Source organism: Mixophyes fleayi, chromosome 8 (genome assembly GCF_038048845.1).
Source record: "Mixophyes fleayi isolate aMixFle1 chromosome 8, aMixFle1.hap1, whole genome shotgun sequence".
Lineage (NCBI taxonomy): Eukaryota > Metazoa > Chordata > Amphibia > Anura > Limnodynastidae > Mixophyes > Mixophyes fleayi.
In genome coordinates, this window is record NC_134409.1 from 6308930 (window position 1) to 6326835 (window position 17906).

General features: G+C 40.6%; 1 protein-coding gene across 16 annotated transcripts in view; it reads right to left on the reverse strand.

The window, feature by feature from the left end:
* The window catches only part of DAB1 (DAB adaptor protein 1), a 540644-nt gene that overhangs the window by 71938 nt on the left and 450800 nt on the right, over nucleotides 1-17906 (reverse strand). For all 16 annotated transcript variants that reach the window (XM_075181742.1, XM_075181737.1, XM_075181738.1 and 13 more), the window contains one exon: nucleotides 14199-14297. In XM_075181742.1, the coding sequence (XP_075037843.1) occupies nucleotides 14199-14297 (99 nt within the window). The remainder of the gene's footprint in view (nucleotides 1-14198; nucleotides 14298-17906) is intronic.

Below are 17906 nucleotides of genomic sequence, written 5' to 3' on the forward strand. Positions count from 1 at the left end.
GTGTAATTATCACCTCACAGTCAGAGCCCCTTCACAGCTAGGAACATACCTAATAATGAGACAATTACAGGCATGATGTTATTTCTAAAGGACTAAATAGTCTATAGAAAGTTCACCTATTACGAGTAGCTAAAAAATAATAAAAGTGTAATATTAATTAGTCTTTTATTCCATTTAGGGCTAAGTAAAATATCTTACACTGATACTATGTGAATTAGAAGCAGCTGGGAAATATAATACATATCAAAAATATAGGTTATTATTTACGACATGGCTGTTTAACTATCGTCCCAAGAGCCAAATGCATTTCCTACTAATAATTTCCACTTATAGCATGGCAGTAATATTATTATAGGTTAATTCTGTTAATAGGTATATGTGACTAGGGTCAGAGTCCCTGTTGTATTCCTTCTTCATAATCTACTTGTCCGTTTGCCCCCAGATTGATGTCAGTTGAGCCAAAACAATTTACTGTCAGATTCAACAGAATGTTCATAGCAGTAGATGAGTGTGAGCTGATCTTGTGGAGGCAGCGACCTGTCCATTGTTGAGACTGAGAGTTATATAGTGGAAGGAGCAGGGTCCCCAGCAGCACAGAGTATATCAGGAGATGAGTGATGTGTTAGTGAGGACAAGGCTGCATGTGACAGGGGCAGTGACATGATGTGAGGAGGGGAATGGAGGCAGCAGGAAGTCACAGACTGAGAGTTCTATAGTGGAAGGAGCAGGGTCCTCCAGCAGCACAGAGTATATCAGGAGATGAGTGATGTGTTAGTGAGGACAGGGCTGCATGTGACAGGGGCAGTGACATGATGTGAGGAGGGGAATGGAGGCAGCAGGAAGTCACAGACTGAGAGTTATATAGTGGAAGGAGCAGGGTCCTCCAGCAGCACAGAGTATATCAGGAGATGAGTGATGTGTTAGTGAGGACAGGGCTGTATGTGGCAGGGGCAGTGACATGATGTGAGGAGGGGAATGGAGGCAGCAGGAGCCACAGACAGAGAGTTATATAGTAGAAGGAGCAGGGTCCTCCAGCAGCACATAGTATATCAGGAGATGAGTGATGTGTTAATGAGGACAGGGCTGCATGTGACAGGGGCAGTGACATGATGTGAGGAGGGGAATGGAGGCAGCAGGAAGTCACAGACTGAGAGTTATATAGTGAAAGGAGCAGGGTCCCCAGCAGCACAGAGTATATCAGGAGATGAGTGATGTGTTAGTGAGGACAGGGCTGCATGTGACAGGGGCAGTGACATGATGTGAGGAGGGGAATGGAGGCAGCAGGAAGTCACAGACTGAGAGTTATATAGTGGAAGGAGCAGGGTCCTCCAGCAGCACAGAGTATATCAGGAGATGAGTGATGTGTTAGTGAGGACAGGGCTGTATGTGGCAGGGGCAGTGACATGATGTGAGGAGGGGAATGGAGGCAGCAGGAGCCACAGACTGAGAGTTATATAGTAGAAGGAGCAGGGTCCTCCAGCAGCACATAGTATATCAGGAGATCAGTGATGTGTTAGTGAGGACAGGGCTTCATGTGACAAGGGGCAGTGACATGATGTGAGGAGGGGAATGGAGGCAGCAGGAAGCCACAGACTGAGAGTTATATAGTGGAAGGAGCAGGGTCCCCAGCAGCACAGAGTATATCAGGAGATGAGTGATGTGTTAGTGAGGACAGGGCTGCATGTGACAGGGGCAGTGACATGATGTTGGGAGGGGAATGGAGGCAGCAGGAAGCCACAGACTGAGAGTTATATCGTGGAAGGAGCAGGGTTCCCCAGAAGCACAGAGTAGTGGTCCTGTCACACTGATGCTGGAAGATTATAATGCCTCTATACGGAACAAAGATCATATAGCTGGTTGGTACTAACCTTTAATAAACACATTATCAAACTAGTCCTTGAGTCTCATGACCAGCGCCCAAAAACAGGTACACAAGAATATATATCAAGGTTAAACGATCAATCCATGGATGTTGATACCAAAAAATAAGGATATTCATCCTTACATTCAACCAGAAAATCAGCACTTGTTCTCATCCAGCAATGTATTGAAATGTAGATCAGGTTAGCAATGACTGTACTGTACATGAAAGACATCAGGGTAGCACAGTGGTTAGCATTGCTGCATCACTGCACTCACTGGGGACTGATGTGACATTCTCTGTAAAGTGCTGTATAATGTGTTGGCGCTTTGATATACTATATTGTGCTTGTGATACCAGCTTCGTCCTTTAAGTGTCACTGTATACAGGTATAAAAGTTTCTGCCTAACTTACATCTGATAACATCATTCTAACATTGTTTTATACTGATAAAAAAAATTATTTATAATCTTCTTTGTATTTCCAGTAATAAATTATATGATAAGAACACTTATAGAATGTAAAAAGGGAGACAAATTATCTGTTTATGTGGCAGTGGTGAATTATTACTTTTACGTCTCATGTTACCACCTTCTGTTCACTTTGCAAAACAAGACCCAACATTCACTTTAAGGTGGAGATTTACTAAACATCCTATTTGGTGACAGTTTAAAATCACTGCAGATCGCCATCAAAACCACCCGAAAAAATACAGGGTTTTTATACCTGCTTCTGATAGGTCAACAGCACCCTCCATATTCCACCATCAGCCATCCCCTTCAACCGTTTCATCTACCCCATCAGCCATTTCAGCCCCCTCCATCTGCCCCATCAGCCATCCCATTCAACTGTTTCATCTACCCCATCAGCCATTTCATCAGTCCCCTTCAGCCATCCCCCTCAGCCATTCAATCAGCTCTCTATAGCATTATCACCTGCCCCCTCTTTAGTCTTTTTCACCTGCCCTCTTAGCATTATCAAATACCCTCTTAGTATTTTCACCTGCCCCTATTAACATTATCACATGCACCCTTTAAAATTTCCACCTGTCTCCTTTAACATTATGAATCACTACCCACATGAATAAGGGGCCCCTTATTGATGTTTCCTGCTATGCTTTGAAAAAGTTCACGTTTGAACGAAACGCGTCAGCAATTTCCTTTTGGAGTCCTTAGGGACTTAATTTATTCATTTCAATATCCAAATTCCTGGAGTGTGATCCCTTAATAGAAGCCTGAAGATCAGAGATTAACTACTCTGTGGGTGGTCTCACGTATGTATGTTTCATGTCCCAAGTCTGCTGGATCAGGTGATCTTACCCTGATTGGAGATCTCAGGAACTGTAAAAGAACGTTTGGATCTTTGCTGAATTGAGATTATAACAAATGTGGAGACTGAACGTCTGTATCACCAACAAGTGACCGGAGTACGTTTTATGGTTTAACCCTGTTGGGTCCGGTGATCTGTTACACTTATATTGCAGTTTCCAGATATTTGGGTAAGAACTTTCGGACATATATTTACTGAACGAAGAGACTCTCATACACGTGGACACTACTTGTTTACAGCTATTATCAATATTCTCTGATCAGAGACTTATGCTCAGTAGCGCCCGATACCAGCTGTATTAATTGGTAGATGTGGACTTCTGAGCACAAGGACTTCTGCGTTTGTAGAGGTTAAACCTTTTACATATATTTTATGCCGATTGAACATGTGGTGATTTTATATATTCATTCATATATTCTGTAGAATTTATGTGTTGCATGTATGTAGTTTGTGTATGTTTTATATTGAGTTTATTGAGATTACATTTTATTTTTTTAAGTACTATATGTATGCTTGCAGTTCTTTCTTCTGCCATTTGTGACCTGTTATTATTATTATTATTATTATTATTATTATTATTATTATTAATAGAGTTGCAGAGAGCTGTATTTCCTTTTTCTTTTTTGTGATTTATTTCTTCTAGAGATGTCCAGGCAATCCCTAAATGCAGCAGCCTGAGCCTATTGGTTAATATAAGTTATATATATCTTTTATTATATCATATTTTTGTAATTTTATATTTTTATCTGTTCTTTTTGTATAATTTATATTCCATTCTGCGCCTGAAGTGTTTCCTTTTTTGAGGAAATTTTGATATTGAAACACAAATAACAGCAAAATGAGGGAATAAAAACCCAATGTGAGATATGAGTGAGCTACAGGTGGAGCAGTCTCTGTTCCAACATTGAACTCACATCACCAATTACTTTGAGAGCTGAAATGGGTTCTAATCCCGGAACAGACATTGATCTCTAATATTGATGGATGGGATGAATTATACCAGACCTGTGTCTCTCCAGGTGTTGTGAAACTACAAGTCCCAGCATGCTTTGCCAGTAGATAACCAGTCAATAGCTGGCAGGGTATGCTGGGACTTGTAGTTTCACAACACCTGGAGAGTCCGAGGATAGCCAGACCTGAATGATACTACAGACTCCAGCCCTTTTTGTAATACATCATATTTAATGTTGTTATTGTATTTTCTGTTTAGGAAAGATGTCTTGAAATGGGGGGGGGGGGGGGGTTATATGTATTATTCAGGCTAGAGCTACTCGCTAGTGATTGACAGCTGTCCATCTACTGATGTTCTGCAGAGACCTTTGCTTTTCTCAACGTTGACTGTCAAGGTAACTATATATATATATATATAGAAGTCTTTTGTGATGCAGATTCCACCAACATTGCTAACAATTAGTTTCTTTCCCATTTACTAATGAGATCCTTCCAATCTCTCTCTGTGTAATTAGCTGCTGTGCGAGAACTTGGCTACAGCCCAAGTCAGTTGTGACACCGAGCTACCGGCCTTTTTCTCCTAACTTTTCAATAGACTTAATTAGCCTCTAAGGGATATTACAAAAAAATAGGATAAATTACCTTTAAGGAATGGTTACTCCTTCCATACATATAAGACACACAACATAGTTATCTGACACTAGCAATGACCTCAAGATAAGAGTAAAGAGAGGATTTAGCTTGCATGACTGCGGAGCTTCATGGCTACAAATCCTGGATAGTATCTGCTTCCCTCACATTATTATATTATAGTATCTATATAGTAATTATAATTATTTAACTGCTGAGAGTCTACTAAACCTCCTGAGAACACAAAAAGAGCCGCTGGTTTCTGACAAACATGGACGTATTCTAATACATATCTGTCTGCTAGCCCAGAATGACTTCTAGGTAACACCCCTGAATGCTGACTGGTGGATTAAACCATGTGGCTATGCCAGTGAGGTCAGAGCAAACATAACTGACAAGTTTTGCTTTATCATTTCAGCTTTTTATACTATCTCAGAAGGTTCTTTACGCTGTTTAAGAGTTATGGGTGTGGCTGTTGCTGAAATAAAATAATGAGGCTTCAGCTTCTAAGCAGATGGAGTCTAAAGGCCGGATTCATCAAGTCGTACTGAGTGCAACGTGCGTTTGTGCAAAAACGCAGGTAATTCGACTCTGTGTACTCCTGAGTTCAACAAAGAGCGGATCTGAAGATCCATGGGCAGATGAATTCAGGTGTAGGTCTACTCTGCTCTAGTACACAAGAACCTGCAGGATACGTCCAATTTGTATGTGAATTACACACACGCAAAAGCACATACTATGCACAGTAAGGGGTATATTTACTAAATTGCGGGTTTGAGAAAGTGGAGATGTTGCCTATAGCAACCAATCAGATTCTAGCTGTCATTTTGCAGAATTTACTATATAAACGGTAACTAGAATCTCATTGGTTGCTATAGGCAACATCTCCACTTTCTCAAACCCGCAGTTTAGTAAATCTAGCCCTAAGTATCATTCGTACTGCAGACAGGTGGAGGGGCAGACAATTGGCTGCTGCGCTGATTCATCTCAGCATCAGTCCATGATACAGGCAGCTGAAACATTGAGACTGGGGATCAGATTGGCATCTTGGCTGCTTTCCTGAAACTGACTGTAAATGTTACTGTTGCTTTAGACCAGGCAATCAGTGGCTGGGACTTGTAGTTCCACCACAGCTGACAAGCCGCAGGTTACCTAACCCTGCTCTAGCAGTAAATAAATAAAATTGGAACAGCTTTAAGAAATATGACTTTTTCAGCAGATGGCTGCAGAGTTGCAGATGGTAAACTGGAGAAAGTTGTTTAAACAGAAAGTCGCACAGATTTCTGGATGTCTTTCAAGGGGCAAAGTTTCATGTCCCAACTTGGATTCATTCTCTTCGAAGAAATAAAAACAAATAAAATGCATGATAAAATAGCTGGTTTGTAAAATATGGATTATTTTCCCCTGAAAGATAAAAGTTTAATTGATAGAATGTTATATTAATTATTTGATAGGGGGAGATTAATTAAGGTCTGCTGTTGGATGTCAAGACATGAACTGGCAAAATAAGCATAATTAGTTGAAGGCTTTGTTAGATTGAAGGGAAACTGTCATCATAATAGAATTGGTGTTACTGTGTGCAGTGCTTCGTGATCAAACCTTCAGCTGTGGTTTTGGTTTAGAACGTATGGAATTCGTAGTATAGGCACGCCCGCGGTCAAAATCTGTACAGCGTAGCTGTGACATGAACCAGCGCTACTGAGGGTGGGGTGCAGATATGATGGAGGAAGGGGGATGTCACGCCTGCGCCTGTCGCCGTCCTTGTCTCTCCTTCTCAGTTAACCTCCTCAAGCGCCCGCCCGAAGATGTCTCATTATCTCCAGCCTTGACCATGGGAGTACGTCATGATTAAAGCCTTACTACATTTTCCTTCCATGTTTTTCTTTTATGTGACCTACTGGGTGGTCTGGAAACTGTGACAGTTATTTGCAAACACATATATCAGTGCATCTTGCGAGGACCATGCCCAGCAATGTATAACTTCGATGGAAGAAGTTATACATATATTGCAGTGTATAAATAAATTCTTTAGTTCGTTTAATATAGTGATTGATAATATCGTTATTTATTCATTATACTCTGTTGTTAAAATTTCTACATGTAATATAGTTTATAAAAAGTTATTAAATTCTGTTAATAAAGTAATTTAGTCATTACATTTCAGTTTAATTTAAGGCGATTACCGCCGGGTTTCTCTAGTAATATATATTGTATGTAAATAAAATATGATTATAGCCTCTGAGAACGACTTCATTCAGAAATACATTCAGAAACTTAAGACATAAGTTTCTACAATGCACATATATGCTGTTGCTTTTTAAACATGCTGCAATTAACATGTCAAGTTTAAATGCACAGTTTGATTTAAAAAATAAATAAATAAATAAGCAAGAACATATGATGTATGAGTTTTGGCATGTAATAAAAACACATTTCCTGTGAAATGTGAAGCATATGGGGTGAGGGATTTTCAGTCGAGAAATTGTCTACAACTGATGGCGCAGCTTTGAAATTCTTGGGCATATCTGGAGCATCGCTTTCCTCACTGTTTCATACAATGTCTGACAGATGCCTCTTCATTAAGTTTGCAAATGTGGCGTACTTAACTTGGATGAAAAACTTAAGATCGTATTTCTGTTAACTGACTCCCATTGCCGAAATGTTCCGCAATCAGTAGTGGCGATTAAAAAAAAAAAAAAGAAGCGTTTGCAGCTATTATATTCCTGCAGGTTACTCAATCTTACTTTTTGTGACACACAATTGTTCAATGACATATCGAGTAAAACAGACCAAATGAACCAACAACTACAGTTTCTACAGCCATAACGAGATGCGAGTTATCAATTCTTCCTGCTTAGCATCCAGAGAACTGATGCGATGATGTCGCTTTTTGAATAAGCCATTTTTAGACGACTGCCAGCATTAATTTATATGCGATTGTGCAGCGGGCGATGAAAGTCTGTAGTAAATTAGTGGATTCTGCCAATTATGATCCGCATGGTAGCAAATGAATAGAAATGAATGTGGATTCTGTACCTGAGATTACCGGGTGACTTTTATATCCCACTTACATGACTATTTCAGGAATCGCCAGGTATATTTTATAACCGACAAGTAATTAGCAGCTACATTAAGAAACCTCCACAGGCTCTGCATTTAGAGACAGCTCTCTGTAAACAGGTTCATTAATTGGAGATGTTGGAGGAAAGAAACACAGTTTAATAAAATACACCTTCATATTCCTTGCTAATCAGCTAATGACATGCATAAATAGACTTAAATATACTTAATTAAGGAGAAAATGAATATGTTTTCTCTTGCATGGGTAATTGTGGCATACTACCAAACAATTATATTTAAATAAATAAAATATTTTCAGGTTAACCTTTTGCTAAGATGACAGCATAACCACACAATCTGCATATCCACAGATATTGCTTTTTTATTGCTGTTTCATAAAATAATTACATTTGTATGTGTACCTATGCAGGGCTTAACTGAAGTGCCTGGATTCTGAAAAATGATTCCGATAGGCGCTCACCCCACAGTATAATGGGCCTAAGTAGTGGTGACACATTATGTTAAACAGTAATATCTGCTCCCCACGTTTGGAACTCCGTGCTCCGCCCAATCAAACTCGACCCCAACCAGGGGGTAAATGTATCAAGCTGAGAGTTTTCGAGCGGTTTTGAAAAGTGGAGATGTTGCCTATAGCAACCAATCAGATTCTAGCTATCGTTTTGTAGAATGTACTAAATAAATGACAGCTAGATTCTGATTGGTTTTTGAAGCCCGCCTGAAAACTCTCAGCTTGATACATTTATCCCCAGGAATCTTTCAAATGCTTCCTCAAAATCTCATCGTTCACATTTGCCTATTCGGCACCATCCTAACACAGTTCCCTCCGCACACTGTACCTGCCCCTTTCACTACACCTCTATCGTCTCTGTTTACTACCCTAAGTAAGGCTGGGTACACAGTACAGGTTTTTCACCCAATTATCGTGCCAAGCACACAATAAAAGAGCATTAAATCCGATATCGTATTAGTGTGCACGCTTCCATGATCATGTTTCATCGTTCCAAACACATTGTATTGTTTTATTTCAATTTATAACCGGACTAAAAATCTCTATAAACAATGGAACGATGTCATCCCAATCCCGCAGTGTGTAAGCACTCAGGACCGGCAGTGTCCATAGATCTCTATGGAGTTTACGGAGTCACCATCTATTCAGCTGATGGTTATGACAGATGAAGAGCACAGATCGGAGGGTAAACCTTGTAAAACGTGTATAGTGCGTACACAGGAATCGGCTGTTGATCGGGAGTTTCAGTCATTGGTAAAATCGTTAAGGATATCGTATTGGGAGAAATTTTCTGTAGTGTGTACCCAGTGCAAACTCTCACAAGTTTTGTCCCCTCTACCCCATACTTGCCAACTCTCCCTGAATGTCAGGGAGACTCCCTGAAATAGGGGTGATCTCCCTCACTCCCTGAAGAGTCTGGGATTCTCCCTGATGCTGAGCCAGTACAAGACGTGGTTGGCTTCACTATCTGTGGCATGATGACACAGTTCAGAAATTGTGTCCTATGTCCATGTATTTGATGCCTATGGAGGTGGCCATTTTCATGGAGACCAAGATTTAATCAAAGACTAACAGGTAAGACAACATGACTTCAGTAATGAAGACAGAAATGTAAAAGACACTTCAGTCTCTAGAGATTAATTAGCTGTTTTTCTTTAATGCATAATTGCCTACTCTCCTGGAATGTCCGGGAGACTCCCGCAGTTCTGGGAGACCTCCTGGGAGAGCAGGGCAACCTCCTGATTCTTGTCCCCACCATGTATATATTGTGGGGGGCTTAATGACGCAAATATCGCATCATCTTAGCCCCTGCTGTAATTGGCCAAAATTGTGACAATCATTTAGGGGGCGAGCCCAAAATGATGCGATTTCTCAAACCCCACCCCTGCACGCCCACCTTCCCCGAGATCTCCCTGAAGCCAACAAGGAAAAGTTGGCAAGTATACTCTACCTCCACATCCTCTTTATAATGTTTCCTTTGTGTCTTTCTTTCAGTTTCAGTTGTTTCTCCTTATGTAGCTGTTGTCTCTATAGTCTCCTGTATTGACTTTTACTGGGTATTTTTTGTTGATTGTGCAGCGCTGTGGATTCTGTTGCGCCATATAAATAAAGACAACGATGAGGATGATCTACATACATATGTCTGAAGTCAACACTGCTTGCTGTTTCACTCTGCACTGCTGTAAATGCCTCTGATCTGCGGGGTTACAGGTCATTGCCACTGTTGTACACTAACACAAAACACCAATCTAATAAGACCTTACAAACAGTTTCTACACTAGTACTAAAGTTATTTCTTTACCAACAAGAACATGTTTATGTACAATTGCCTAAATTAATAGATTTGCTTTGCAGCTGTGCATTACTTTATTTCTGAAGTGTTCCCAAATTTGCCGGGTGGTGCAGATTCTGCACAACTGATAAAGCGCTATGAGTATCCCTTAATTAGGACACACAGCTGGCATCGTGGTGATTCTCCATCTGCAGAACCCTCTCCCAATTCCGCTGCCCTGTCTCTGACAGTCAGATGTGCTGTACCGAAGCAGAGACCACAGGAAAGGGTCCCGTGTGAGCTCACTAGCTTTTAAATAGGTTGCGCTATTAGATTGCAAGAAATGTACAATGTATCTCTGTCTGGAATCAGCCAATTAGTATGTCTGCTTTTCATTTGAAAGTAAATTGCTTATTTTAATAGGAAAAGGAACATACATCTTTCTTCCAAGCACGTAAAAGCTTTATCTGGCAACTAACCAAATAGAGGCCACGTAGTAGTACTCAGATATTAAAGGAATAATCATATCGATTTAACTTAAAGTATTCTCTAACTAAAATAAATAAATAAATGAAAAACACATTTTACTATGTAAAATGAATAGTTATTAGTACATACTAGAACCTACACTATCTGTGTACTAATGTGGCTTGCATTATATCAGACAGATCCCTAAGAGGTGTAATGTGAAGTACAGGTTTATTTTGAGGTGGTTGCTACACTGTATCTTGCACAGAAAACCGCAGCGCTATGAGACAGACATTGGGAGAATTCCGCACCTTGTTAACGGATTGTGGGTGGGCAGAGATGCACAACTAATTCACTATGTATTTACTATGATCCTGACTGTTCTCTGAGCCCCCACTCCCTAAGACCCCATCTCATTATACCAAAGAGTAAAAATAAACACATAGGGCCTGAGTCATTAAGGAGAGCAAAGCATAAAAAAGAAGCAACTTTGCACCTGGGCAAAACCATGTTGCACTGGAGGGGGAGGTAAATGTAAAATATGAGGACAGATTTATAGTTGACGTAGGGCATGTTGTAAATTTCAGTGCACAAATAAAGCTATCAAGTATTTGTGTGCTAGATGAAAAAATAGCCAGTATTTAACTTATGTGCAAAATAATAAACTAATTTGCACCCCTTGCATTGTAACATGGTTTGCCCCAGAGAACATTTACTCCTTTCTACCTTACTTTCCTTAATGACTCAGGTCCATAGTTTTCAAATAAACTGAATAATGGGCAGTAAAAGCCAATTAAATGAAATGATGAAAGCCGGGAGCTACCGTAATCCCTGACACTCCCACTAACCACCAGCCAATCATAAGCATTTCCTTCTGCTGCCAGCTGGTGATTGGCTGGCAGTCACGGGGAGCTCAAAACCTTGATTATTTCACTTTGGTCCATTCTAGTGAGAGTTTGGTTACATTTTTATAGGGGTTTTTCAGGTTTTTATCTCTCTTTATTTGAAAAATAAAAGATCAAGTAGAGGGAAAAGCAGATTCATTTTATTCTTTTTATAAAGCAGGCAAGGGTCTTAGGTCACTCGTGCCTCCCTCTCTAGTGTTGAGGCTGGTTGAGTATTTGTTATTTTTTTTAAATGATTTACTTATATGACAAGACCTGAACTCCACCCGGTCTGAACTGGTGCAGAATTCAAGTCCTTTTGCAAAACGGGAATGATCAAGAAGGCCTTGAAAAAACATCATTTTATCTCATTACACAAGTTTCAGTCTGTAAGACAGTATCTAATTTCTGCATTCCACAACTGTGTTTTGCCTTTCATAAATTACCTCTATTGATGCAATATTCCAAGCAGAGGGCCTAATTTATTAAGGAACACAAAACAAACGTATTGTGCATTTTCTTAGCATGTACACACAGCCGTCATCCCTAGTAATCAGCACTTACACCTGACCTGTATCCTGTACGAGTGATACAACTGAAAATCACGCACCTTAGAGATGCCCAAAGCTTGAATCAGACGCTGCTGTGTGCTCCAGCTTGGCACGTCCTGACTGTACACTGACTACGGGCATATGCCCAGTCCTCTCCCAGTTCCGCCCATGAAATTGTAGACTGTAGTAAGAGTTCTTTGTGCATTGAAATAAATTGGACATTTTTTTACTGGCATGTAATCCGTTCTGGGCATGCCCAGAGCGATCTTACCCAAACTACGGCACGTATCGGCATTTACGTTTCTTAATGAATCAGGCCCAGAATCTTTAAACTGCCATCCCATGGTTTATGTTGCTTTATACAATATCCTACGTCACCATTCCTCTTACATAACATAAGAAATGTAGATTACAGACGAGATGAGGAGTCGGCAAAGGACTTTGTGCTTTCCAACCACATCGAGGCTGAAATTTACATCATTGTTACTTTCTGATATCCCAAAGATGCATGACAGGTTCCTATCTGTCCTATCCTAATTAATTAGCACTCTCACAATTACTCATTGCCTGGTAGAGGTTTATGTTGCTGTTACCTCGGCAACTCCGTTCTGCACAAGATCTGCGTCTCTCATCCACCCTCATCACATCCTCCCATTCCCGGTTTCAGGACTTTTTTCTGGCTGCACCCACTCTATGGAGTTCTCTCCCTCGCACAATGGGACTCTCCTCTGGTCTACAAACTTTCAAGCGTTCGCTGAAAACCCACCTCTTCAGGCAAGCTTATAATATTCCTCAACCACCCTCTTAACCTCACTACATTACCCTACTACCACCCGTTACACAATTTCACACAAGACAACGACCCCCTGACCAACATTGTTGTGTGACAGGATCATTTAGCTTATGAGTCACTTTTACCGTTGCAGTCTGGCTGGGCCGAAATGCAAAATGTAGACTTAACCTCATGTATCAAACTCCCATTGTCCCATAGATTGTAAGCTTGTGAGCAGGGCCCTCTCACCTCTTTGTCTGTTTTACCCAGTTTGTTTATTAGTTTACTGTGTTTGTCCCTAATTGTAAAGCGCTACGGAAAATGTTGGCGCTATATAAATAAATAAATAAATAAATGATGATGATGATGATGATACCTGGGTCCTCCTATCTGAGATGACTATCTGACCTAGCCTGATCCCCTGACTTTTGTGATTTTCTACTTTGATGTCTAATTCGATTCCAGACCCTGGATTAATTGATCTCCTCCGTATGTCAGTAATCTTACCCTGAGTGATAATCTCCAAAAAACATTGTGTCAAAGGGGGAAACAGAGTACTAAGGAGCATGTCTACCTCCAAGACCAAATGGACAGCCATAGGTACGTGTAGGCTGGTTATTGAGCAGGCTGATGTCACAATGTGGGAACATTATTATGAAAACCGCTCGTTAGATATAATGCCTGGTGGGTGGGTCTTATTACTGAACGAGCAATGAGGACAACTAAGCCCTGTTTATGCTGAAAATAAAACATTTTAATCTAATGAGCAGATATGGGAGATTTGTTCAATTATAAAAGCTACTTTACAGCACTACTACTAATAAGATCCACTTGTGATATGAAAGATAGAATATACTGTACTTCTCTAGAAGGTTACAAGAGATTATTACTCTGGAAGTAGCAGAATGTATCAATGCATTGTAACATTGTAACACCAGCAGGTCCATCATTTGTTATGATTTACATATAAATTATATTGTCTTGTAACTGTTGCATTTATAGTATAATATGTATTGTAGTTTGATATATCAGTCCTCCAAACCACAATCTCAAGCCAAAAGTTGGAGGCAGGGGGTGATCTAGTGAAAAAAAATAATTAACTGCTACATTGTTTTTTTGTGTGTACAAAAAAACAGTACACACAAAATAATTTACTTGAATTTTTATGATACCTCCTCTAAATTCTAAACTGCTATGTAATACTATGAAAATATATGTTTATCATTATAAAAATACATAAAAGCAAAAAAGATTACAAGAGGGGCATTAAATAATAATCAAACATATAAATGATCCTGGTTGTGTTACACTGATTTCCCGATATTTATTTTATGAGTTTCCTGGGCATATGACACAGTTTGTGCTGATTCTGGGTGATTTCTCTCTACTTACACCGCTCTTTTCATCAAAGATTTTGATTCCTCCAAAGGAAACTGTTAAAAAGACTTTTTGTTTGTGTTCGCCTTTTGATCGAGCTCCTGCCACGATACCCTGTGTAGAGAATAAAAGACAAAATCTTGGGTTAGAGGCTCATCCTTCTTCTCTTTAAAGAAGTTATGAGAGATTAGATAAGACCGGTATTAACTTAAATTGGTTTTTAAATTTGTAAGTTTTTGTTTCAAATACAAAAAGTATTCAGGTACGTGAAATGCGTCAGACCACGGTGGTATTCTGTTAAAAAAATGCAAAAACCCATAACATAAATGACAACGTAGGATATAAAACAAAGAGTTTGTCATGACCAATAATCCTGGCACATTCAGAAGAGTTATGATGTAGGGTGCAATTTATTCATTAAGTTATTCATTACACTTTGCAGGGGCCGAGGGTTGGGAGGTTGGAGAAGGGGGGGAGTTATCCTGGGGAGCGTTTTCTTTTTGTCGTTCATCAGCGACAGCTGCTCTGTGTCCGGAGAGGCTGCTGATAGTGAATTAAAAATCTGCCCCTATTACTGCCGGCAGTGAGCAACTGTTCTCATAAAGGTTTCACTGAGCCGTCCTGCCAGCTACTGGAAATAATGGTGCTATTAGTGAGGTTTTTCACTCCTGCAGTGAACTCCAGCAAGCAATGGCAGTCTAGGGTGCCAAGAGAGAGGGGAGGAGGGTACCACGGCCTTCCCTGGGGACCAAATGGTGGTGTGTCACAACTAGGCGTTGAGTAACTGCTAACGTCGGCGCAACTCAAGTAGAAGGTGCGGAATCTAAAGTGTCAAACTTTCGGCGCTGTCAATGGCAGCGGCCGGAGGTTTAGAATAGCGTCCCGTTGCGTGGAAGCACTGGCGGTCCGGCCGGAAGTCATACGTCTGGTTTACTGGCAATTAGACGCACCGAGAGTGAAGAGAGGCGACCGTGCCGAGGAAACAGCGGGACGGCGCCTGACATGGTGATTAGGTCAGGTAGGGCGGGGCCCCAGCAGAGCAGGATTGTGGGTGTAGTATGATGAATGAGCAGCTATAGCTCCCATAGCTCCAGGCAGTCCATGCCCCTAAGAGTGCGGGCACAGCACCAGCTTTTGCAACCAGGGTGTGGCCTTTAGATGCAGCCCTCTTGGCGGTTAATTGGAGAAAAGCAGCGGGACAGAGATCCTGCGCCTCAGCCGTGGTGGGCAAAGGAGAGCAGAGACAGAGGGAATGACAGGTAAGCAATAGAAAATGATTTGATACTAGCCACCGGGTCTGGGATCTGCATTTACACTATACACCAGGATAGGCATCTAACTTCAGCAGCCACCACACTTCAGCGCGAGGTGGTACTAGCAATGAAGTACGTGCATGGATGGAGGGGGGTGTTATAGATATAAGTCTGTATTATAGCAAACATAGAACATATTTGGCTGCCAATGATGTTCTGCTGCAGCGAACTTTACAGTAAAGCTAAACAAAGTTACGGTGCATTTTTCATCTTATTGGAAAATATGTGATGTCTCTGACCCGATAAATGCCAGCACTGGCTTCCCATGACATTGGACGCCTCTCCGCAGCAATAAATGCTCTGTGTGTTCATATAGAAACCTTAATGCTTTGTGCAGCCTTCAATAAAAATGCAAAAATTATTAAAATTGAGCAGCAGCCCTTGTGTCACACTGTTAAATATAAAGGCTGTTATGCTTGCTTACAAGACAAGAACATTAATCTATAAGACCCCCTGGGCCTCGTCGGAGCTCAGATAAACCTCTCAATTATTTGGGGAAAAAAAAAGAATCAAGCGTCTCGGAGACAAGGAGACATTTTCCCGGACACGACGGACGCCGTATTTTGTCAGCAGGTGTCTAAGCTGCATGTTGGGTAAGTGGAAACAGAGGAGATTAAAACTAATTTGTTATGTGGATATTTCCAAGTTGATAAATGGAATAACTAATCAAAAAATAGGTTGTTACAAAGGCACAATCAGTTTCAATATTTACACATCCGACCTCTGGATAATATCCGCCGTAAGCAGAGCATAAGGGGAGACTCTAATTTTATGTTACAGGCTTGTATTCATTTAAGCGGACCTTAAAAATAAATAAGACTGTTAGCTCCGACGGGGTAGGGACTGATGTGGATAATTACATATTGTCTGTACAGCGCTGCACAATATGATCAGCGCTAGATAAACAATCACAATAATATATAACTAAACTTAACTTTACACTGGTCAGGAGAAATATTTTTAAACATGTTCCATTAGGTTTTTTTTTCACTCAAATCCTGTGATTGTCATATTTAGCCCCCCTGTCGTTACATATGGGGGTAAATGTATCAAGCTGAGAGTTTTCCGGCGGGTTTGAGAAGTGGAGATGTTGCCTATAACAGCCAATCAGATTCTAGCTATCATTTTGTGGAATGTACTAAACAAATGATAGCTAGAATCTGATTGGTTTTTCAAACCGGCCGGAAAACTCTCAGCTTGATACATTTACCCCATGGTCTGGTTACTGGATACTTTCTTTATTGGTTTCCCTGTGAAACCAGCGCTGAGACATGTGGTGAGCACCTATCATTTCAAATATGACTCAGACTTAAAAATAGTTTATTGCATTGTAGTTTAGCAACCAGAAACATTAATATTTTCATGGATACATTTCAGTAACATCAGCTGACATTTATACATTTCAAAATCATCACGTTATATATGAAACATACATTGAATGTTTGCCATATTTTGAGCAATTTGGCATATTGAATAATTACATCACAGGGGCTGGATGTTTTCCCTTCTAAATACATAAATATTTTTATACTATAAAATAATAATTTTAATACTATTAAAGAAGCTAATTGCAATAGCCTGAATAATACAGAGATGCTGTTTGTGATATTGACAAATTGACCATATAATAAATCACTACATGTACGCCCCAAAAACATTGATATCGAAAGAAATCTGTTTAAAATTAGTCAATCCACTTTTGCCCTTGTCAGTAAATCCAGTCGGCAGATCCGCCTTCATGTACTTGGGTCCTGATCACCCAATGACAAGAAGCTATCCAATTTGGCCACAAAAAATGTTATACTAACAACTGAATAATCTAAGATCTGGAAGATGTCATTTAAAATTCAAGTATACAAACTGAATGGACTTAAATGTATACTGTATCCAAAGTCGGCAATGACGGTGAATGTAGGCAATCACCTAGGGTGCCAGGGTTCAGGGGGCGCCTAAAACACTGAATGAGTGACATAATGTCATTCACTCAGCGTTCGTATTTTCCATGTGAATTTTTACCTTTGAAGTTGCTGGCTGCTGCTCCTGCATGTAGGTTATAGGCAGGGAGTGTGGCGCTGGGATATGAGGTCACAGCTCAGCGCCTGAAGGGGGAGGGGCCCTAGAAGAAGGGGAGGGGCACTGCTCAGGGTACCAATACTAGTCCTGACTTTCATCATTTCTGTGTACTCGGGAGCAGAGCCGTAACTAAGAATTCTAGCGCCCAGGGCGAGAAAGACAAATTTTAACCAAATTAACCTAATATAGTCCTAAATTGCGCCCCCCTTCAGCACTGCGCCCTGGGTGGTCGCCCCCTGTCGCACAGCCCTAGTTATGGCCCTGCTCCTGAGTAGATCCTGGAGTATTTATAGATAAGTAAATCTGTCTGTTCTTCATGCCATTAATTTGCTGGCAC